Source organism: Cryptomeria japonica, chromosome 3 (assembly GCF_030272615.1).
Source record: "Cryptomeria japonica chromosome 3, Sugi_1.0, whole genome shotgun sequence".
Taxonomy (NCBI): Eukaryota; Viridiplantae; Streptophyta; class Pinopsida; order Cupressales; family Cupressaceae; genus Cryptomeria; species Cryptomeria japonica.
The window spans coordinates 692521882-692548224 of NC_081407.1; the positions used below are offsets into that span (position 1 = coordinate 692521882).

The 26343-nt window shown below is 37.0% G+C and overlaps 1 protein-coding gene across 2 annotated transcripts in view; it reads right to left on the minus strand.

Annotated features, from left to right (window-relative positions):
• Positions 1-26343, minus strand: part of LOC131078352 (two pore calcium channel protein 1) — a 396229-nt gene that overhangs the window by 23614 nt on the left and 346272 nt on the right. For both annotated transcript variants that reach the window (XM_058016023.2, XM_058016024.2), the window contains exons 17-19: positions 12542-12710; positions 1352-1416; positions 901-991 (exon numbers count right to left, since the gene is read on the minus strand). In XM_058016023.2, coding sequence (XP_057872006.2) covers positions 901-991; positions 1352-1416; positions 12542-12710 — 325 coding nt within the window. The remainder of the gene's footprint in view (positions 1-900; positions 992-1351; positions 1417-12541; positions 12711-26343) is intronic.

Consider the following 26343-nt stretch of genomic DNA (forward strand, 5'->3'; position numbering starts at 1 on the left):
TGGTCTCTTTGGACTTGGATCCGAGTTAACCCAAAATAAAATAAAACGATATATACTCTTTTGTCTTTGAAAAATCACGTCCTTTCATTGAAAGGTGCATTTCTTTGAATAGATATGCCCAATAACAAAAACTTAGCATCAAAATCCTAGTTGGCCTTATCAACCATGACACCATGAATAGACATGACTTTGTTGATGAAGATTGCCCTTCCTTTGGTGAGCAAATACCTAGTTTTATATTTACTAGTTTAAGTTATTTTTTGTAACGCACATACTTTTTGGTCCCAATGACCCACTTTAGTCATCTATGGATAGTAACAAATTTCATTTCACTTCTCTAGTGATAAGGATGAAGGCAACATGAAGTGTAAAGAAGGCATAGAAACAGGGAAAGATATCAAATGAGACCAAGAAAACTAAGCATCATTTTACATTAGTCGATAGTGCCAAATGACTTTAAATGGCTATTCTCTAGATCCAAATAAACTAAAATGAATTTGTTTGTAATCCAGACATTGAGTGTTTTGCTAGCATTTACTCACATGTAAGCCAAATCCTGCTGACTCTCTGCTATTATATGATTATTAGAAAAGCATAACTATGAAAGGGGCTCAGATTCAAAGTTGACAGCAATAAATGTTCCCTTAGAAGCCACAATATAGAGGCCTGTTTCTACTAGATTTGCAGGTACACAGAACCTCAAAAATGAGGTCACATATATATTCTTTTTTATAAAAATCTCAAAACTGTGATAAATTTTACATAAACATTAGGTTAGGTGTTTAGAATAAATTCATATTTTCAACTTGAAAAAATTTAAACACATTCTGTAATTAGCTATTTGAGTTAAAATGGTGAAGGCATAATTATAAAGAGAGAAATTAGTTGAGGAAAACATACCTCCATCCAAATTTGCCAGTTCCCCATGACCATCAGGTTAAATAGTGTGACCATGCCACTAGGATAGTCATTAAAATTGAAGACTAAATAGCTACAAACTGTTAAGAACGTTCATTTTAGAAAGTGAGTTGATTAAACAATTACCCAAAAATAAGTGATCATCTCATGTTGTCTCATGTGCTTAACTATTTCATCTTTTTCTCACATGCCTTAAATAGAAATGCATTTTCCATTTGAAAAGAATGTGCATATCCTAGCCATTTCACAACACCATCTAGTATAGTTATCAAATGCATCCACCTATGCCATTTTGAGATTGCCATAAATCTATGAAAAGGATCCTTTCCATTATGAAGTGTTTCTCTTTATCAATGTACAAGATCATAATCAAAATATTCTCTTATGAATCTAAATGTTATCAGATACCAATAATATATAGTGAAAAGGATACTCGCTCTCTAAAAGAGTTGTTCCCTCTAGCTTAGGATTTCCTTCATAAACAAGGCCACCAAATAACTGCTTTTCAAATGCAAGTCAGTCACATGCTAACCACATAAAGATCAATTTCACATGATACAGAAAGTTAAACTAGAAATCAGAATCTTAAAGGCAGTGAAATTTTTGAAGCTGGCTGTGAACAAACTAATTATATATTTATCAGTTAAAATAGCAGATTAAAATCAAAACTAATCCAGATAATTAACAAATATTCGAGATAAAAATTTTATTAAATGATACAAGGAAATACACTGAAGATGCTTCTACATTGTCCCCCCTGAAGAACAAAATGCTAGCTTTGCTATCAGAATTGTTAACCGTTATTGTCAGTTGTCACAACCATTCACCCAAAGTACAAATACCAGGGAAAAGGCAAAATGGACCCATCCACACACATGGATACAAATGAGAGAGCTAAGATCTGATCAAAGGGTCTTGAAATGATGGGTGCAAATTTAAATATTAATGAGATTTCCACTAACATAATGAATTTTAATTGGAAATATGCATCATCGTTACCATTAATCACAACATATTAAGTACATTAAATTCTATTCAAAATAAAACCACAGCCCTTAAGGAAGTACAACTCTTAGTCCAAGTAAGAAACCCACAAAGTCATGTATTAATTACACCTTGCAAAGCAGCCTCTTCAAATTTGGAAGGAAAAAGGCTAGAAGCATCATTGTCCTAGGTGCTAACATCAGTTGTTTTCTTGCATGGTGATTTTTTATTGAGTCAAATTCTTCATATTTGATTAATGCATCTGCACCTTATTCATACTAACAGTCACTGGACTCAGCAATACTGCCTGAAAACTGAGGATTCCTTCACACCAGTGGTTCTTCAAGTTTGACACCTCAATAATATAAATAAAATGAGGATGCATAGTGAATTATTCACTTAAAACAATCTTCCGCATCATATGCATCACTTTTGAAACACAGTTATCTCTAACAAACTAACACATGAGATTATGGCAAATAATATATGCCTTACTCTATGAAAGCATAAATGATGCAGGGATCACCAAGTTGTGTGCCTGCCATAGGAAGAGTATGTGATGTGTCCATTTCAGACCAGTTGCACTGACAAAAATGAAAGGGGCCAGGTATAAATGATGAGGTGGCCCTATCACGGAGGTACATGATTAGTGGAGAACAAGGGCCGCCCTTAATATCACAAAATAATTGAGTAATATGTTATCATTTTTCATTCCAATAATTTGTGATGCCTTTGGAGAATACATTACTAAGGCAATTATGCCAAGATACAAATATTCTCCATCCCATTATTTTACATGTAATTCAGTGTACTTAGCATATATATTTTTTAAATCAACATGTTTGTGGTTTAATATAGGTATGAGTGTAAATTCCTGCCAAATGGAGTTCCAATCCTTGGGCCGGAACCCCAAAACTATTGGTTGAAAATTTTGTACACTTGGGGAAATATACAAAATTGTGGTTTCAACCACAGCACACGAGTAAAAACTCTCCTAATTAAGGGAAGGCTCCCCCTATCTAACTACAACTTGGAAAATAAAATAGGATGAGACAACAATCTTTCTTCTTTTTTCAAGAAAGACAATATCCTTTTCTCTTCACAAAAAAGGATAGCGATTGCCACTTTTAAGTGAAATGAGAGAAAGGAAATGAAGTTTCCTGAAAGCGCAAAGACTTCCGTCACTTCCTTCGGGACGGGACAACAATATCAAGCTCAAAGACTTGACTATTGGAAGTCCTATCTACCCTTTGCTATACTAAATTTTACAACGAATAAAAGATAACAGTTCAAAGACTGGAATAATCTATTCTTTCAACACAAAGACAAGAACTAATGCAAGCTCAAAGACTTGCTGCTATTTCTTATCGAACAATAATTTTTCCTCAAGAATAGATGCAAGCTCAAAGACTTGCTGCTCCTTCGAGAGAGTTTCCTATTTTAATTAATCTTCTCTAATTGCAGCTCAAAGACTTCAAATCAGATTGGACTAAGCTCCTTTAGAAACACTTGGCATAGAAGAAATAAAAGATTCAAACTCAAACATGTAGCTCAAAGACTCAAAACTTGAGTAATCTTTCTTTATTATTCTTCAGAAACTTTCAATCCACATACATAAGCTCAAAGACTTCTTGCTGTAAATTTGGCAGAGTTTTTGCTTGCTTTCCAAAAGATGATAATTACAATGGACCCCTCAAGTATTTATAGAAGAGGAGCCTTGAGAAAAAGGTGGGAGGATCCTAACTAACTTGAGAGATTTTCTCAACCACCAAGACTCATTCAATAACTAACTGAGACTTCATTAACTAGCTAAGAGTTACTTCAACTAACTAAGACTTATTCCAACTACAGTCCTAATCGGACACAACTTGTAGTTGCCTTACATGTAATTACAAAAGCGCAAGTAATGTGTAACTTGCATTTTACAAAAAATACTTTTACATGCAACTTGTCAAAACTAAAATACAACTAAAAATTACAAAAAGGGAAAATTCAACTAAGTGTTAAAAAAATGACAAAAAGGGAAAATTCAACTAAGTGTTAAAAAAACACTTAAGTTGCATTTTGTGAAGACACAAATCCTTGAAATTTCCGGATGCTCGCTTGTAGTTCCTCAGGATTCGGTTCATGGGTGTCATTGGCAACAACCATAGTCTTCACAATAGTGTCGTGACAGCTGAGGAGCGCAGAATTGTTTTTATCCAGGATAGACTGGATTTCATGCAGAAAGGCTTGGTGTTTCATCGATGCTTGAATCGAAGCTGCTGAGAATTGTTCGCTCCTCCATTCATTATGAATCCTCATCTGTAAATCAGCAAGAACTTCTTCTTCTGGAATCAGCTCTCCATCCTGACTTACTATGTTGCAAGAGGCCTTTTCACAATGCGAGACAATACCTCGGTAAATTTCACCCTGGAATCTCCTTGCATCACCGATCTCCTCAATGAGGGATTTAAGAACAAGGGTCTTGTTTTCCATGAGTTTTTCAAATTCCAAGTACATGACCCTGGAAGAGATGATGGCATGCTCCTGCAAAATACTCAGCTGTTGTTGGGGCATGGTACGCCAGATTGTCAGACTTTTCTCAACACTTTCCAGATTCTTTTTGAAAATGTTAGAAGTCTGATCCAATTTCTCCTCGATGGTTTCCATCTTAGACATTATTTGAAAAATGTCTTTCATTACTTGTACACAATGATCATGAAGCTGATCAACCCAGGAATCCAGTGCTTGTACATTCTGAGCAGCCCTTTCCACTCCACGAATCGATTCTTGGGAACTAGAAGAACCTATGGAGTTACTCCTTTCAGCAGCAGGTTTTGTGATTTTATGAATGGCTGCCATAAGCTGTTGGTTTTCCTCTTCTAGCTTGTCTTTCTTCGCTAGAAGATCATCACACCTTTGCACCAATGAAGCAACAGAAAATTGAGCATCATGTTTGTTTGCTTGCCCAACTCTATCCTTGTAACCTTATAATCAGCAGCTGACATTTCATCAAGTGGCTTATCTGCAATAGGTTCCACAATTTCAGCTACTTTCATCTTGTTGCTATCAACAGTTACCCTAGAGATAGTCTTGGCCTTCTTAGCAACTTTGGATCTGGACTATTTGAGTTGCTGGTAGTCAAAGGCATCAGGTGAGATCTCTTGCTTCTTCCTTTTCGGGGTGCAAGAACTAAGCCATGGAGGCAAAGTCATCAACTCACTTCCAGTAGTAGCTGTAGGCAAAGGAGAAGCAGTTTCTGTTTGAATTACCGTGGTCACCCTGGGAGGAATATCAGTTGGGACAGTGACCACGGTTTGCTCAATTACCAATGGGCATGAAGATTGCCTCATGAATTCTTCAAAACCAGAAGTGGAAGTATCAATTTCTGATAACTGGATGCAAGTAGGAATATCCGTAGGAACTTTCAACACACTCTCTTGTTGATGATCAGGAGATGGCTCATATGCTGAAATGGAAATTGCATTCTTAGGAGACTCATCTACGAGCAAATCAGGAGGAGAAAGAGGCGTCTCAATGGAAACTGGAGGAATGGCCTCATGAGGCGAGTCTGAAACTGGAGACTTAGGAGAGTCATCAGATTGCTGCCCCTCTTCTAGATTATCCAGATCGATCACCTGCACATGGAATCGTGATTTTTCCTTCCCACGAATAGTCGTCTCCTTAGGAGGGAGCACTATTGCACGACTGACTCGTAACTTGATCCTTGTGCTCGAAGATGAAGCACCCTCCTTGTTGTCAATCTGAATCTCAGATTTCCGTCCAAGAGGCCCCGTAGAATCATCTTCTTTACCAACCTTGATTTTGATAAGTCTAACAGCATTACTTTTCAGCCATGCGTTAGTGTTGGCCAAGATAGGCTGAAATCTGTCAAGGATGGAGATGCACTCTTTGTGCAATCATTGGATCAAAGGAAGTGGAGTTTCCTCAACCCTCCGTGAAGTGTATTCAGGATCAAGTATATGCCCGTCATCAATCATCCCTTGTGGGATATCCGCCAAGTTCAAGTCAACAATTTGCTCAACAGTGAGCCTGCAGTAATCCATCTTCAAAACTTCAACTTTGGTGCAGAGATCTACCGAAATGTCTTCAATGCGATGAACATGCACAAAGGATTTCTTGATCTTCTCCTTCATACCTCTATAATCAAAATCAGCTCTAGGTTTGAACCTTTTAAGCTTGATTTCCTGCAATTCAGCCTCCATGGCCTTAGCCTTTACAGATGTGACAAGGGAGTATCGACCAATTTTCAATGGGTTTGTGGTAGAGATCCCCATTCCAACCTTGTGCTTAGCAGACTGAAAAGTGTGAACAGCCATGATCTGTCTTCCCAACTCCATAAGAATTAACTTATCGTTTGGGTATCTTGGAAGCATGTATGGCTGACCATCATAGCATCCTATTCTCATATAGGTGAAGGTGGGAAATTGCAGAAACAAACACCTATTCTCAAACACCTTGACCCATGCCTCATCTGATACTCTTTTGTTCCTGAGATTTCTATCAAACTGACACATGAAATATCCAAAGAATGCGTCTTGGACTCTTCTGAAATGTAGTCTGCTTAGGTCTTAATGGCAACTGGTCATAATATTCGCAAATTGGTATAAGTGAGCGATCACCCTTGGTAGAAAGATCTAGAAAGTGTCTAAGTGATGCTGCTAAATATACCAAATAAGAATTCATGAAGAAGGTCATGGTGGTAGGAACTGCTGCAAGTTGTTCGCACAAGGCATCGCTGATGACTTCCCCCCATGAAATGTGATGTGACTGCCGTATGAACATAATGAACTGATACATCCATGGCTCAAAGACATTGGAATGCTCAAGGCCCATCATCCTGCTGAGAAGAGTGATGGTGTCTCCTATCTCCCATTTGAAATCACAACAGTACAACTTTGCCCACCTTGAGAAGGAAGGTCGTGGCTCTTGGATCCACCTATTGATGTGCCGCTTGCAATCTTTTTCCCTCTTCACGTAGTATTCCGCTGCACTTTCTTTGGTGATTTTCATATAAACAGGTGCAGGAGGTATTTTGAAGACCTTCTCGATTGTATCCGCATCAAGACGAATTATAGCTTCACCATCATCATTTTTGATGACTCTTGATTCCTTGTCAAAATGATGGGCGCATGCAAAAACAAACTCAGGTTCTAGGGCAGCCATTGGGAAGGAAGATGCATGATGGATATGGCTGTCCAACAGCCGCTGCAAGTTATTATCCTGTGGATCTTCTACCCTGTTGATGAATTCTGCCATATCAATGTGCCCTATCTCCGTGTCTCTGATACAATCCAAAGGAGAAGAAACCTGGGAAGGTGCAACCTCATTTTGATATTTGTCATATTTGTATTTCATTTTCTTTGGAGTTGGAGATGCCGGCAAATCTGACATTGATTGTGAACCTGGAGTGCTGTGATGAAGACTTAAAAGAGTTAAGGCAACATCATAGTCAGCTGCAAATATCATTCTTCTTTCTCCAAATGGGTAAAACTTTGATTCTTGAATTTCGCGATTTTGTGAGAGGAAGAGGGGAAATATGTAGAAATGGGAAAATCTTGACTTTGACCAATTTCGGATCTTGGGAGAATTTTCGCAAGTATACAAGTTGGAAAAGACATACATGCAATTGGGGTTTTAAAACCCGAATACAAGTACACTTGTAAATTCGAAAATGGAGAAATGGATGAAAAATGAGATTTTGACTTGCGGGAAATGATGGAAATGGAAAGTATGGATATGGGGAACATGAATGGGTAGAAATGGGAGAATTCGGGAAAGTCATTTTCATGAAAATGGGAAGAACTCTTCGACATGTAATCCGGTTTTCAAAACCCAAATTTGCAAGGGAGGGGTATTTCACACTTTTCAACTTGGAATTTTAACCAAAAATGGTTAAATTCCTTAACCGTAGGGGAAGAACAAGAATTTCCAGTGAACTTGTACTCGAGATTAAAATTGCGAATACAAGTAAAGAGGGAATTTTGGGAAGAACAATGCAATTCAAAAATTGCATACCAAGGGGAAGATTTCTCTCACAAAAACCAATTTTTGGGGGAAGAACAACACATGCCAAAAATGCAACTAAGAACAAAAATTAAGAAAACAAGAAAATAATAAAATGAAGGAAAGAAAGGAAAGAGAACATAGCTTTCTTAAAAATGCAAAATGCTTCTCCAATAATGCAACAATTCTTGGAATGAAGAAGCAAAACCGGTAAAAAGGAGCAATCCGTAATGCCAAACCCTTATCACGTTTTTTGCAAAAATGCCCCAAATTGATAAATGTAGCAGCAATCCCAAACTTGGAGGACCAAAATGCCAATGAGAGAGTACATCCAAGTGGATTAGAGCAAAACGCCTAAGGAGGAAGAAGAAGGAATGATGACAAATATTGCAAAACGTAGCCAAAAGAAGTCACATGAAAAAAACGTGGCCACCATTTCAATCTCCAACGGCATCATTAAATAGCTTGACAATCCTCCTAAACTCCACGCCTAGATGGGAAAGGGCAAAACGATTTAGGAGAGTGGAGTTTGTTGAAGTTTTAAACCCTCAAAAAGTGGCATTTATGAAAAACGTGGTTGCTGATTTAGAGCGAAAAAAACCAGTCAATGCAACCTACATTTGGCATGAAAGATGTCCATGAATGCATGAAAATAGGATGCAAGCCAAAACGCCTCCTTCCTCCAACAATCTCTCCACAAAATTTGCCTTGAAATGGTCAAAAATCGTTTTTCCTTGCATTTCGGGTTTTTTGGAGCAAAAGACAAGTTCAAAATGCATAAGGGAATGAAAATCGGGTTTTTTAGAACAAATGACAAGTTCTAAAATTCACTTTTTCACTCACTAGGCCAAAATCGGGTTTTTTGAACCAAATGACAAGTTTTATTTTTGACTTTTTCACTTACAATTAAAATTCGGGTTTTTTGAATCAAATGACAAGTTTAAAATTGTCAAAAATGCACTTGCAAGGCAAAATCGGGTTTTTTGGAGCAAACTACAAGTTTTAAAAACTTGTAAAAGGGAAATAAAATCCCTACAACAAGTTAGAAATACTTGCACACATGTAATGGGGATTTAAAATCCCTATTACATGTAAAAACCATTAAAGTAGGGGTTTTTTGACCAAACTGCAAGTTTACTTGCAGTTGAGCCAAAAAATCCCTATTTTAACTAAACATGACCAAAAAACAATTAAAAATAACAAAGGAAGGAAGGAAAATTTAAAACAAATTGCAAGTAACATCTTTTAATAAAAATGCACATGTAATAAGCTAAAAATTTCCCTACAAAAACCCAAAACAATGAATATCATTAAAACTTGCAGTTTGAAGAAAATTCTCCACCTGCAGTTGGGGTTTTCAAACCCGAAATTGAAGGAAAGGCATAGCAAACGAACCCAGAATTTGACGAAATTCGAAATGCAGTTCAAGGATAGATTGATGATTAAGCCAATCCAAGGATTCATCAAAATTCTGCCTCGGGAAGAGTGCCAGAGTAAATTTTTTTCATTTTTTCAAATTTTTTTTAACGTAGTGGTCCTTCATTTTTGGAAACAAAAATGAGGACAACAACTTGCATATGAGTTACTTTACAGTGACAATCTTCAACAAACTAATCATCATGTGCACATTGTTGTAATATAGAATTCAATTCATTTAAGGAGCTATCATGATACTGAGAGGTAGTAATAACGATTTTGGGGTGTAAAATATCCCCTTTTTTTTTTTTTGATTTTTTTTCACAAAGTTACATTCAACACAACACTTGTTAAGGTTAGGAAATGAAAACCAAATGCTGCTGAAAGTAACCCTCCACTTTTTGTTCACCGAGAGCCCAATCTGGGGGTGTGAGAGCATACAGTGTCGAGGGGATCGTTAGATGCCAATAACTGAAAATGATTACAATCTTCGAGCGACAAGCTAGCCCCTTTCACTTATATAGCGGGATATTGAAAACTATGCAATCACCTAGCCATAAACCAGCCAAGGACAAGCCAAAGAATTGAAGAATGCAATCACTCAACCGCTTGTGCAGCGGGAGGACTAGAAATAGAAATTAATATCAACTCCACCGCTTATTCAGCGAGAGGACAGAATTACAAACTCAAGATAGGTGGCCAAGCCAGCCTCTTCCACTTATGCAGTGGGCCAAAGAACAACAATCCAAGTATATAGCTGTTAGTACTACTAATCAGCTTTACAATGCAAATGAGGATTGCAAAATTACTAGAATCGCTGTCCAAACTAGGCGGCAAGGCCAGCCTCTCCAGCCTCTTTCACTTATTAGTGGGACTAGGAGAGATCAAAGAAATTGCTGTTAGTACTACTACCAGCATTACAATATGAATCATAGAAGATAAGAATGAAGAACCAACAACTGCAAACAATTACCAAGATCACTTTCTCTCCACACAAAGGAACCCACACACCCAATAACCAACTCCACACAAGAAGACACTCCAAAGCGGAAAATCTCTAAATTTGATATACTCCCAACACACTGAAAACACACAAATCAACAAGCTAAGAACTCACTAATTTACTCATAACTCTTTCCACACTTGTCAGAATCACCTCCAAATAGATGCAAATGAGAGATACGATGATGGCGATAAGGATGGAAATGGAAGACATCAACTAACAATGTCCAAACCCACGACACACAACCCAAAGCACTCCCAACATAAAGTGTTTACAACAAAAAACTTTTACTTGCATAATAAAATTCAATACTCCAAGAAAACCAACGAAAACTTATAAGATGAATCACACATGGCATAAGAAATGAATGAGAAAATACCCAGAACAAGCGGACACTCGAGCAAGAAGATATGACTGAAAATCACCTACAGCCACCCCAAAAACCAGCAAACTAGAAACACACCCAACACACCAAAAACTGAAAAATCTCCCAATCACTTCGATCAGCACAATCTATCTCTCAGGATAGTCACAAATAATCAGCTAGGCACTGTCTTTCAAGTACGAAACTGATGGTTGCTAGGAAGCTCTCAACTCTGAAGCTCAACTCTGGCACCAATTCGGCAACAGTTCGTTATAAATATTCATGGATAACCAAAACAAGAGCCCAACACTCTTATTTATAACTTTTTCCCCAAGTCAAACTTCTCCTCCCTCCAATATGGGATTAAACAATGGCATTCAAATTTCCTTTAATTTATATTTCATTTCACTTCATTTCCTTCCTTCACCAAATTGCTTAAGTAATTAAATAATTCATTTAGCAACAAATGTATTTCTCCCTTAAGTGGCCGCCCAAATAATCAATCACCAAATATATAATGTGAAGTCAATATTTTTTTTTAATGAAAAATACCTCCATGGGTGTCCAAACTTAGGTTGTAAGTTGATAATTTAAATATCAAATCGACCCCCTTTATGTCATACACAAGTTATGCCTAGGACAAGGGAAAAATAATAAAGTATTAAAAAATAATTTTGCTTCCAAATACTGAATACTGCCAAAATGAGCTGAGGCCAAGGTATTGAACTGCATTGTCAAAAATAATCATCCGAGTTCGAACATAGGAGCCTGTCAAAAATAACCACTAAGTTGAGTTGCAAAACCCCTGCCAAAAATAGCACTGCTAAAAATAGTACTTACTAAAAATAGCATACTGCTCAAAATAGTAAGTGTTTCCAAAGTTATTTTCTCCACATTTTGAGCAGTTGCCGAACTTACTAAAAATAGTAAGTCCCGAAAAAGGTCTTCAGATTGGTTTGCATGTTATACCATTGCAGAGCTCTCAGAAAACCCAGAAAACTTAGCTGATTCTGCCTCTACTTACTAAAAATAGTAAGTCAGTCAAACTCCATTACTTGCTATGCATGTACCTTCATTGAAAAGCTTTCTGAAAACCCAAAAGGAATCCAGAATCAGAACTGTAAAATTCCAACATGCAAGCCACCAAAACTGCCAAAGCATCTAGGAAACCCTAATTTTGCCTCTGACTGACCAATGGGTCTCGGGATTGGCCAACAGTTCCCCAAAACCAACTAGAGCGAAAAAGGGGACATTACAGGGTGTGCATTGAGGGCCATTCACAATATAGAGGTTGATCAAAATATGTATTTAGTTCTGATTGGGATGCATGATTGCATACTCATACACATATAAAGGCTATTGCATCAGAGATAACAGTTGTAGATACAAGGGATGCACATGATGCTCGAGTAGGAAAGCCCTGTATACTCGTTCTAAAAAACATGTTCTTATTGATAAATGTAAGTATGAAACCCAATTCTTAAAAGTATATTAGGCATATTTCTACTTAATGATGCTCAAAGTAGTATTTGTATAAACAAAAAATGTGAACATAAACAAAGATACATGCATATTCAAACAACAGGAATATGAATACACATAATGAATACATGTGTATTATAATGAATGGTATTAAAATTAAAATATTCCACTGATCTAGAATTGATTCCACTAAAATGATAATTTCCAACTCAATGTTTAAGTCTTTAAACAAAAACACAAAAGTATACAAAATGAATGGTTGTGATTATTATCAACAACTCTACAAATAAATTAACTAAATCCATATTGAATGTACACTCTTATTAGCCTTTAGAAGAAATGGAGTCAAGGCCTAAGAACCATACCTGTGAACCAAGAGAGCAGTAGAGACACATAACACAAAAGATTAATCCAATGTATGATGTTAAACTTGGAATAAGTGTGAAGAAAGTTTCCATAATTCCTCTATAGCGTGGAATTCGAATCAAAATTCTTGTAAGTCGTAAAAGTCTAGCAATTAACAAATAACGAATCCTGCACAAAGTAAATAAAAATGTTACTCTCTCCATCCAAGGAAAGATTAAATTGACTTTAGGCAATACAAAATGGCAACCATGTCAATACTACAATATTTGGAACTTGTGAATCATTAAAAGTGCCTTAGAAAAGTTTGTCATCATAGACATAAGATCAACTGACATAAAAAGCAAGAAATAATAACTAAACATGAATAAAACTTGCAATGTCGTCTAGCAAGTTTGTAGTGATCTAACTTTTAAAACTTCCTAACAATTTGAGCCTTTTATTTTCATCATCCTATAGTTCATAGTGAGAATGATTACAGTTATTATTAAACAAAGGGTAAATACTAAATTCTTGTTCCAGAAATTTTAGTCATTGAAAATGGTTTCAATAATATTGTTGTTAGATAAACTGCATCTTTTCATCAAATTTCTAATAAAGGTATCTGATAAATCATTATTTTTATATTAGATAGGAAGTTGATTAAATCAATGTGTCAATCAATATTAAAGTGAAATAAGCATACCACTGTATTAAGAAAGTGTTTGTTCAAATGCAAGAGGAAGAGCCAAGGTATAGAGAGTAGATGCTTGTCAAATGGTACTAATAAGTTGATATAGTTAGGATTGTGAAGTTCAAAAGTTCATTGTTCATTGATTATGGTGGCTTTGCAATTACTGTCAATTAATGCATAAAGCTGCAACTAGTTATGAAACAATTACTCCGGAACAAATGTAATTTTTAGAATGGAGAGTTTACAACCCAACCTTAGCTCTCATATATAAAAAGAGGAAATTTCTCAACATATAATTTAGTACCTACATAGTTTTCTCTTCTTTGAGCTAACCATTGTTTGAATTTTTACAAAAAGGTCAGATTAAGCAAAGGAGCCATGTGGTTCTGACAATGGTGGCATACATTCAACATGATACAATCCTTACGCTACACTTAAAAATTAGAACAAAAACTATATAAAACTATGTTCGACAGCAGATATAATTTAATGAGCATCAGGAATTTATATGAAAGGTCACCAACAAAGTAGTCACTTGAATTTTCCAGATCATATAAGGAATTCTTAAATCATCACTAAAGATATTATACTAGAATACTATACTAGTCTAGAGAAATGAGAAGAAATCCACCTTAATCCCTAAATCACGGAGCTAGCATTAGCCCAAGCTTAACCACCAGCATAAAGAGTGTAATATCAAAAATCGCATCCTATCTAATTCAACGCGACAAGTGGCACTTTCCTCCACATCACCGAAGGTCGAGTACCACCATCTTTGTCCTTTTTCCCATCGAGACCGCTTTGTCAGCTCCAAACTAGAATTTTACCAACTCCGTCGACCTGTCATCCTTGGGACATTAGCATGGCGCGGAGATGTCCATGAGTGTCCCACGAATCTGACAATTCATAGGTGGTCGTTTGAGCGTTATGCCTGTGCTCGGAAGGAATTGTAACGCCCCTGCATGGACCCACCGACGTAGGTTTTGTACAGGGCATATATCTCTCCAGTTTGAAGGCACTTTGAGGATCTTTTGGCATTTTGAGACTACTTGCAGGTTGGAGATTTTAGCAAACTCTTTGGACAATGTTCATAACTTCTCTTACAAATACCACCATTGTTGTAGCTTTCCGAATAGCTCACAGTGCCATTGTCATAGCATCTTGAAAAGGGGAGTTTCCTTATTCTCTTTTCCATTCATTTCCCCATTATCATTCTTCTATTTTGCATTGTCTTTCCATTATCTTTATCATTTTATTTCCCCGTGGCTTTACTTGGGTTGTCCGTGGAGGTGGAAACACCAAAACGGGGGTTTGACTTAGGCAAACTCCAAAACACAACCCCAAAATTTTCCCTTTCTCGTTTGTGTGCAGGTTCATAATTGCAGAAAAACTATCTTACTTGCGGGAGGCTCCAATCGTGGACCGATTGTGAGTCCTTTTTACCTCTTTCCTTTTTACTTTGTTTTAGTTATTTCGTATTCTGTGTTTACTAGCTTAATTTCATCGTTTTCAATGCCTTATCATATCATCCCTACGTCTGGAACTACCTGTACGACTTTTGTACCTCATCCGTACACGACGACAACGTGCCGCGTTGGTGTCCCAGACCTCTGCACTCGTCTGAAAACCTTGGATTGTAGTTAATTGTTTCAATTTATTATTTTCATCCCCTCGCTCACCTTGGGACCAGTTCGAGTGAGGTATCGGAGGGTGGATTTGTTCTCTATGATTCATCATCCTTGAGGTGGCAAATTTCCTCCGTTACAAAGAGATATAGGCTACCAATAGGCATGGAAGACAACATATAAATGAAAATTTCATCATCCTTGCCACTAAAACAAAAAGACTCCTAGGATGACTTAAGAAAGTGTTTGTGCTGTATATAGATATATAGATGCTCCATTGTAGAGGATCAATTGAATGTTTATGTTTTTCTATATTGTCTCTCGTGGTGCAAAATAATAACAAATTTTATGATGCTTCTAGAGAAAAATTTATTTGTGTACAGTTAATGACATTTTATTTTCTTTTACACAAATAAGTATAAATTCTTGAAGAAACACACATGATTATACTGAGAGGGGGTCGGGGTTTAAATTAGTATAAGTCCATTTTTACTTTTTCACACTTTAAACCATAAGTGTATCAAATGCACAATATTAATAACATATGATGAAATAATTACACAATGCAAAAATCCACACACATAAGAGACACAAGATTTTACATGGAAACCCTTAAGGAGAAAACAGTGACAAAATATTGCTTGTATAAATCTTCTTACAAATTTCGTAGGCTCCAACCCATACGAGACACCAATCTCCTCTTGATGATTTGTAGGCACCAAACCATTGGAGACACCAATGTCCTCTTGATGATTTGTAGGCACCAACCCACTGGAGACACCAATTTCTACGACTGAGCACCAACTCAACAAGATACACCAATTGAAGCAGTCACCAGTGAGGAGGGACCTCGAAGAGATCAATCTGGACCGGTCAGAAAGAGTAAACACAACGGAAACACAAAGATATGATGGAGGCAATGCAGAACAGATTGTTTTATTGCATGAAATTCGATAACATCCAACCGGTAACAATCGGGTTACAACATACCGGCTCACAGGCCTAGTAGAATAGGTCACAACCGGGACCTTGAATCTTATGATCTATATTCTACGCACAGTCTAGCTACTTGATTCTCTGATTGATTCTGATTGATTACATTCTAATGCGTAATTACAAACATATATATTGATCCAAAGGATCCAGTCGGCCCAAAAGGGATCAAAACCTGAAGAACAAGACCTAACGTGCAAAATAAACAAGGCCGGCCTCCGCCAAGAGATTCCTTCAAAAAATCCAAAGGATGAAACGTAGATCGCGGGAAAAGGTTGGCCACACGCCAAGGAACATCGGAATCAACACCCAAGGCTCTGCAAGCTTTAGAATGGGTTTCGGTAGATCACCAAAATAGGTCCAGGCAACTGGTAACAAAGGAACAACTGGTAACAGGAAACTGTCATGGATACCGATAGCGATATCTTGCCGGAAAATGATCCAAATGCGATGCGGTCTGGAAGCAAGAAAGATGATCAAGTCTTCAAGTAGAATCCAACTCCAAAGGATTTGGTGAGCCAAAACTGGGACACACCGAAAGGAAAACTGAAACTGCAAACGGAAAACAAAACAAAAAGGAAAAAGTTTTTGGTTGATGCAAGATTGCTATGAACTGGGGATGCTCCTGCATCAGACATCCAGGGTCATTGAAAAAGTGAGCCTCTCACTTTGCCGGGGTTAGAGGGAAACCAAGGCGGTCTACCTCTACCTGAGAAATCCAAGATGAATCTTCAACTAGTCTGTCCTTCCACTTCATAAGATATTCCTTATACTGACTGCTCCAGGTACTACGCCTAATCCTAATGTCCAAAATCTCTTCAATTTCATCTGGTTCCTTCCGGGGCAACTGTTTCTCAAAGTCTGCAACAGTGTCCTCAATGAATTCTGGTTCATGGTACTCATGAAGATCTGCAATGTTGAATATAGGTGAAATACTTAGACTATCCAGTAACTCCACTTCATATGCATTTCCAGAACTGAACTTCCTCAAAATCCTGCAAGGTCCAAACTTCTTCATCTGCAACTTATTATAAGTTCCAACTAGGAATCTCTCTCTTCTCAGATATACCATCACTTCATCGCCAACTTCAAATTCCTTATGTCTCCTCTTCTCATCTGCCTTCTCCTTATACTTTCTATTCATGTCTTCCAAATGCTGCTTAACTTGAACATGCAATGCCGCCATGTGATTTGCAAAGTCTTCTACTTCTAAACTCCTTCGGTCTTCACTGCTTATGTCTCTCAATTCCGATATACCTCTAGGATGCACTCCGATAACAATCTCAAAAGTTGTTTTCTGGTACTTCTATTAACTGAATTGTTGTAGGCAAACTCTTCTTGTGCAAGGATCAAATCCCAACTTCCAGTTTTATCTCCCACTAAACATCTCAACAAATTTCCCAAACTCCGGTTAACAACTTTTGTCTGTCCATCAGTCTGTGGATGAAAAGTAGATCTGATCTTTAAATTTGTCTTCATCTTCTTCCAAAGTGTTCTCCAAAAATAGCCAACAAACGTAGTGTCTTTGTTTGAAACTATTCTCTTAGGTAATCCATGCAATCTCACCACTTTTTTGAAAATAGGTCTCCTACATGCAATGCATATGATGTCTTCTTACAAGGTATGAAATGAGCCATCTTCAAGAATCTTTCCACTACCACAAATATAGAATCATTCCCTCTCGGTGTCTTAGGCAATCCAAGTACAAAATCCATGCTTATATCCTCCTAAGGTCTTCCCGTTACTATCAAAGGTTTATACAATCCCACATTCTGACTACTACCTTTTGCAACTTGGCAAACTCTACAACTCTGCACATCTCTTAACATCCCTATGAATCTAGGGCCAAAAGTACTGCTCACTCACCAATGCTATTGTTTTGTCAATGCCAAAATGTCTAGCTAATCCTCCACTGTGTTTCTCCTTTATCATATTCTCTCTCATAGAACTCTTAGGTACACACAACTGAGCTCCTCTGAATAACATCCCATCCTGAATCAAATAATCCAACCATTTGCTCCTGTCTACCATAACCGGTTCTCTACATGCTTTCCAAGGTTCTGCAAAATTCAGGTCATCATCATACAAGGTCTTCAAATCTTCAAATCCTAATACTTTCACTCTCATCACTGTCAACAAATTCCTTCTCCTACTCAATGCATCAACAACTTTGTTAGATTTCCCAATTCTATGCTTCAACACAAAGGTGTAACTCTGCAAGAATTCTACCCATCTCATATGTCTCTGATTCAACTTACTCTGACTGTTCAAATACAGCGAAGCTTGATGATCTATATACAACACAAACTCCTTAGGCAACAAGTAATGTCTCCACTTCTTCAAGACTTGAACTATGGCATAAAACTCCTGATCATACACTGAATATCTCCTCCGGGAATCATTCAATTTCTCACTGAAATAAGCTACTGCTCTTCCTTCTTGACTCAAGACTGCTCCTATTGCTGTTCCACTTGCATCACAATCCACTTGAAATACTTTATTGAAATCCAATAAAGCTAACACAGGTTGCTCAATCACTTTCTGCTTCAACAGTTCAAAACTTTTGTTTGCTCTGGTGGTCCACTTGAATTCCTTCCGATCTCCTCTCATGGTCTCAGTCATAGGGTTACAAACTAAACTAAATTTTTTGATAAACTTCCGGTAAAAACTAGCCAATCCATGAAACGATCTTACCTCTCCAATGCTTTCCGGTGTAGGCCATTCAACAATTGCTTTCACTTTCTCAGGGTCAACCTTCAAACCATCCTCAGATATCACAAATCCCACATAGACTAACTCCTCCTTCATGAAAGTACACTTCTTGAGTACATTTTCTTTCTCACAAAAAGCTTGTTTACTGGAGATATAGCCTGATAAACATCTCCAAGCTTCTTCCAAAGATCTTTCACAGTCTTCTCTTCATGGACATTCAACAAAACAGAGTTTCCTTAGCTTTTCGATCCCTCGTATCCTAAACATCTTGTGCCGTGGTCTAAGATTTTGTTCTAGATATTGCATCCCATAGATCTCTACCCATGAGCATATCTTCCATTTTCAACTTCCAAAGTTCAAAGTTACTGCCATTAAACTTCTCCATATCAACTTTTGTGGATGTGCTTGCCATCTTCTTGCAACAATATTTTGAAAATACTTTGCAAAAGCTCCCAGTCAAATTGAGAATAGTACAAAAAACCTGTTACCCAACAATGGAACCAAAACTGGCCAGGCTCTGATAACAACTGAAAGGACGCTAGTGGGGGAGATAGTGCAAATTTTCTTTACAAATCTTCTATTATAGAATTGGAAACACATTCACAAATAGATAATAGACATGCATAAAGATCAACATAATAAACACAAGATATATCGTGGGAAAAACTCTTTCGGCTGAAAAACCCCACACTCCAAAAGCACAACACTTTGTATTTCAGTAAACAGATTCTTACAATACAATATCGACACTTAACTTCTTGAACAAGACTCTACAACTGACAACCCACAATCTGGATGAATTTCGGCAACATAACACTTCACCTGCAATATACACTATAACTAATACTCTTTAGGGCTACCTTTTATAGAGAAGTACAACTCAAGAGGAAGCTTCTAGATGAAGTTACAAGATGGGGTCGTGCAAAGCATTTGCCCTATTTTCCAACCACCAAAAAGCATGCAAATGACACATGTAGATCTCCAAATGACTCCCATTCAAATCTCCTAAGTCAAGCATCCAAAATTTACTATTTGGAGCTATGATAGATGCTCTTATACATCTTACAACCATAATAACTTACAACACTTACAACTGTAAGAGAATCCATCATAAATGACTAGTATTAGCTTATTCTCTTACAACTCATCATAAGCCAACTTGGGCACCCACCTTCTCCATGCAAAAGGTATCTCCCGCCACTTGTCCAATATGTCATAGGCTGACATTTGTAGGTCCCACTAGATGACTAGACCTTTGTACGCAAACAACAAATAGAATAATAAATAAATAAATGCAAAATCAATGTTAAGATTTGCAAAGGTTGAGACACCTTAATCCCAACAAATGGCTCAAATTGATTCTCAAATCAATGGCCAAGATTTTACAATAAAACCCTAATTAGGGTTTGTTACATCAAACTCCTTGACCAATCAGATAATTACAATAAATAGGACACGTCCATTTTTGAATGTGCACCAATGAGTGATGAGGTTAGTTACATTGAACTTTGTTCCTCCACATGTGGTAGTTATCCTCCTCGTTGGATGAGTCAAGTACATTAAATTTGGACACCTTGACTTGAAATGGTGTGATTGGGTTGATGATGAATAGGCACCACCTCAGTTTGCTTATCTTGTAGATCATCACAAAGTGTTTTGAGATTGAGACAATATCTCTTGATATTCAACATTTCCAATTGCTCCTTGATTAATGTGATGATGGTGAGAGATATTCCCAAATTGCATCATCTTATCTGATTTGGTCATTTTCACCTATCCTTTTTCAAACTTGGGAATTCACCTTATGATGTGTTTCACCTCTCAACCTTGGAATCCTTCACCTTGACTGCTCTTGACCTTGATCTTTGTAGTGATGTAGGGATATCTCTACAGTGATCTAGCCTTGAATCTTGGATTTCCAAAGGAAATTCCAGATAATTGCAAAATTTCCTACTCTCCATTGCTCTATTTGGATGTTTTGAGTCTTTAAACCTCTCTCCAAGTCTATCTTCAAATGTGTTTATCTTTCATCATCCTCATGTTGCTTTTGCTCCATCTCTCATGTTGTAGTGATTTGCATTCATCTTCATGCTATGCATCACCTTAACCTCTCATCCGTTGTAATCACCTTGAATGCATGGATCTTGTCCCTAGCATTCCCTCTTCTTGCATGATTTGATCTCTTGGACTTGCTCTGAAATTTATCCTCACTTTGCAATTCTTCATTCTGCAATGTCCTTCCTTGATGCTATCTTTGAATGTGGATCTTCATGCCGCTCACCATCATTCCATGCTTTTTTGTATGAAACCTGAAAAGAACACACACTGTGAGTCAAGAAGAGTGAAATAAAACTCAAATTTACACATTATTAATTCATGATGAAGAACCCTAAACCTTCATGATAACCTGGAAATGACACTCTAAGACTGGAAATATTGATGTTCCAGGTCTGGAAATTGATCAGTTTAGTGGGAAAATCTGCCTAAATCTGGTTGCAAATTGCTTGTATTTCCTTCAAAATAGCTTCTTTTCTGCTTTTAAGATTAACACCTCCTGCTGCAACTCGATTTTGTTTTGTTCAAATTCTGTTTAGGGCTCTGATCTCCTTTCAAAAATGTAATATTCCCCCCTTGGTAGGATATTTCGTTTGCAATTTTGACATGATATTTTCAGTTTATTTGATGTTCCATTTATCAAATTCAAAACATTGTTTGATGTGTGAATTAATTGGGTTCCAATGTATAATGCAAGAACATGACTGAGAAGCAATGTTATGATATTCTAACTGTCAACATGTCTGATTTACATTATATTACTGCCCAGAAATTATAATCAGACCCTTTACAAGCTCAGAAAGATCACTCGAAGGCAATACTACGCACTCCAATGACTATAACAGACCTTAGCTACCCAACCAGCATTAACATGTTGACTGTAACAGCAATCAATGCATCAATTTATCTGTGTGTACTTGTCTGATTGCAAACTAGGATGACCCAGAAACGTACATCAGTTAAAAGATTCAGTTCTGAACATCAATCACACACATCTATGACCAAGTAGAGCTCAAAAATGTGCACAGCAGTTCACAATCTCTGTTTTACATATATATATAGACCTGAATATTTAATAACAGCAACTACAATGAACATAACCAACCTGGAAACATGAAGATTGGTGGCAACAATCTGAATATTGTTGTGCAGGCAGCGAATGGCTCTATCCAACTAGTGTATGAGGCTCAAAGCCTATAATAAATTGAATGTTAATAACAACTCAGCTTATAGCAGTAGATATAAGAAACCCTTGACTTTAGCAAGACATTGGACCAAATCACTGTAGCGCAGTACTGTTCCCGATGGTACTGTAGCAATTATTGTAGCGCAGGTACTGTAGCGTTTCACTGTTAACGAGCACTGAAGCAACAAGTACAAACTTTTGGTCTGCACATTAAACCCTTGTAAAACCTATGTAAATTCTCCAGTGAAGCTCAACAGTATTTCTTGGAGAAAACACTCAATAATCCTCCTGACCGTGTCTTCCAACAGCAAAGAGAATGCTGGCAACGAGGATTTTGTCCTCCAGGCCCAATATTCAGATTTCCAAGAAATCCAACAACATAACACTTATCTCATCCAAAGCTTTCTCAAGAATGAGCTCTTCAATTCATTTTATAACTTCATCTTGGAAGTTGCCCATCCGCCTTGCCAATGTGGGATAGATAACTTTTCCTTTATTTTATTTCCCCTTTTTAGTCATCCACTTAAGAGACTCTTTAATAAATAAAAAGAAACATTAACTTATGTCTCCCAAGTACCCCTTTATAAAATCAATTTATAAATTAAACTTCTTTTATAAGCTCCGAAAATGATCTCTTCATTAAAATAATGAAAATTTGATATGCAAGGTCCCTGTTTTGTGCTTCCAAGATTTAGAACTCCTTCCCCCAGTTCCGACGAGCTATCACACAAAGTTGCATTTTAAATATCTTTATTATTTTTTTGCAACCTTCGTAAAATACTTAAAAATAAACAATTAATGCACCAATTTGACGAAAATTGTCGAAAAGCATCAGAATCGAAATCTGATCGTACTGGAGTGACCTCGATGAAGAATAATGGCAAATGAAAGCAATCGTGTGACTTACTATAAATAGACACTCCCTCCAAGAATCTTGGAGCCCAAACCGAAAGTTGGAAATAACATCTGAAAGCGTCATATGACTCCTCTGAACCAACTGAGCTCACTGGTAACACCAAATTACCCCCCTTGAGCATGCTGACACAAATCCAGAAAGTCAGCAACAATTGCACTGCTAGAGAAACTAAAAATGGGGACATTACAAAAAACTCACATCTGTCTACTCTTGGTTCCCAATAACTCCAGTACTCCCTTCTTTCATTTTCAACACTTGTTTTGTAATTCACCTTTTCTACATGAAATTCGCTCCTTATTATTGTTGATCTGCAATTCGCCTTGAAATTGATAAAGTTTGCCTCAAATTGCAAGGTATTTGATAAAAATTATCTCATGTCTGCTTGTTAACTTTGCTCAGGTCTGCCCTTTTTAATCAGTCTTGAATTGATTTTGCTTGCAGTGAAAATGAAGTGTATTCACTCTCATATATAGGCATTTGAATATCAAATATGTATTGAAAACTCCCTTTACAAGGCCAAGCTTGTCTCCTTCTTGCTTATACTTTCAAGTTTGTATTTCCTTGCACTAAGTTGGCCCTATTCATTCTATAGGTGTTACACATTTTAATTTGATTTCAATTCATATGTTTGGGAAGGATATTTTGAATAGGTCGGCCTTATGTTGATGCACCCCACTTTGCCTTATACAAATAAGGGTTTAGCGCACTACCCTTCAGCACATTCTCCAATGCAAGCAATAACTATTGCTCTGTCCTGCGCTTTAGGAATGATTACGAATTCCTGCCCTGCTATCAGAATTTTGTGAATTCTGTCAGGTCATGGATGAAAATGATGATCTCAACTCAAGGTCTTGGATTCCTTGAGGTCAAGGAAAATGAGTGAAACTACCTTGTGTAATGTCCCCGATATAATTAAATAGTCAATTTAAATAATATATAGGACGGTCCCGTACTTCATAATATATTTCGAGCCCCTTTTATTAATTAGTTAGTTATAAAATTTTTTGGTGTCTGCCCATTTGTAACCCTTCGGGAAACTTCCTAGAGCCCATATATATGGCCAAGTTAGTCATTGTTATAAGTAGGCGAATTTTGGTATTTTCTCTTGTTTGTGCGAATTCCAGTTGGACTTCAGCTTGTCTGTCATTTTGGAGGTGAGAGATCATCCCTACTTGGCATCCGCAGTTTCGGTGGAAGTCCTCCTCACCCTAGTCTGCTTCTGTTCTGAGTCTGTGTAATCTGCTGTGCGATCATTATCAATATAATTTCCTGTGCATGTGCGAATATTCATTATCTACACCTAAGTCTCTTGTGCCTGTGATAATAATAATTCATTCCACTACGATATACAAACTGACTAAGTATCTGAAGGGCTCGAGGGCGGAATTTGGCGAGCATACACCCACCATACGGACCACCTCCATCCAAAACCCACCGTACGGCCCACTACCGTACCCCCATCCAACTCCAACCATACCTCTGCACCTTCACCGTACGGTCACAACGTACTGCCATCCCTCCTCTCACCACCGTACATCCTCTGCACTGTACAGTCTCCCTCACTCCACCGCACGACATTCACACCGTACTGCCACCCCTCACACCACCATACAGTCTTCACTCCACCGTACGGGCATTTTGCACCGTACGACCCTCTTCTCATCCCAGCGTACGACCACCCCTCTCATCACCGTATGACCTTTTCCCTTGCCTCGCCAGCCACACTGTACAATCAAGGAACATTACAGTGGTATCAGAGTTGGTGATCTTGCCAGCCTGTTGTGTAGTGGATGCAAGTGTACACTAGGAGGTACCGTTCAGCCGATCGAATGGGGGAACCACAAGATCCTGCAAGAGAAGTCATGACACTATTAAGGGACTCTTTTCTAAGAATTTGCTTTGCTCTTGGTATCTATGCTAGTGGAGATTTCTAAGTACTAGCATTCACTTTTCCTCCATTCATATGCATAGATCTCATGCTTGCTTCTTCCATGGATGGACTCAATATACTTTTCATCCTTCATGAAAAGTATATGACCTTGAACTGTAGGAGGTCATGAAAATATAGCTTCTGCCTTACACTCTATCTTGTTCCTTGGAGTCACATTTTATTTAGTAGTTCCACCTATATTAATAGTTTTCTTCGTGAGAATGTCCCATCACAAACTTTTTTGAATCCTTCTTGCTTCACCTATGATAGCTTATTGCCCAAACTTTGTGTTTGCAATTCAAAAGAACTATGTCATGTCCCCTCCTTGATCATTATATATATAACCTAAATAAAGTAATTATTATTAATCAATATGATAATTATCAGCAAAAAATTATTTGAAATTATTAAATATTATTTACAAATAATCTTTTGTTATATATATAACCTTAAACAATATAAATATATTGATAATCTTTACTAATAAATATAATGATTATCAATATATATAAACCTAAAGATAATCAATATATATAACCTAAAGATATCACGATTATTAAATATTTAATAAATTAGAGCAAACACAAAAGCTGTGATTTCCTATTAGTTTTGGAATGGTTATGATTCATTTACTAATGATGCGATGCCTCCAACTAGTGCGATTCCTCATATATGGATAGAGACGATGTTTATTAAGGTGCTTATCAAACAAACAAATCATCATTCTAGTAGAATCGATCCTTTGTGAAAATAAAGGAAATAATTACTAAATGAGATATGTCTCTTCAAATGAAATATCCGCTCAAAGGGTAGGACTCTTGAAAAGTTAGATTTAAATAGAAAACAAAATGGATGCGAGTAGTGGGGAAGAAGAAAATGTAAAAAGGCAGTTCTCTGAATATATGGCTGTAAATTTATAAGTATACGTATGCAGATTTAAAGATGTATGCAGATATGTGAAGGGAACCGAACAGCTCAGATCAGAACTGTTATTAGGTGACATGCAGTATCCCTTTTCTGGGGGGTATGCATGGCAATGCACTCAATATGATGGTTGAGATTTTGGGATGTTATCTTTTTCACTGGTTCCTACAAGCTTTTCAAAGCTTCCTTTATATCTAATGCGATTGAAGATGTAATCGGGGGTTGTATTTGGGTTGCCTATGGGCTATTGTAATGGGTAGATAGGTTATTGTTTTCTAGAGCAATACTGAAGGGTATTCTTACTGGTTCTTTCCCTTCAGTGCTCATTGAACCAGACACCATGTAAAAAATATAAAGATTTAATATAATTTCTGGAAACTGCTCTGCAGTAATATATAATAGATCAAACAATAGGTAATATATACATATATATATATAAGTGATTTATAATATAATATAATTCATTCATTTGTTTGTTTATATGTTCAAATCAGAATAAGGATAATATAGTTATATATATAATAATGATGAAATATCAATAAGATTATATATATATATATATATAAAATTCTGGTTACTACTGTCAGTGTTTAAGAAGTTGGGAAAGGAGATGTTTTCATGTAGGGGACATTACCATTGGTTTGACACTTGCATTAAGAACTATGGATGTATGATAGATAAATAATTTATTTATTAATAGTTAATTGATTGAGCTGTGGAATATCACTGATTTGATTCAGGATAAGGTGGAATTGTCTCCTAATATATTTAGTTTGAGTCATAAGTATAT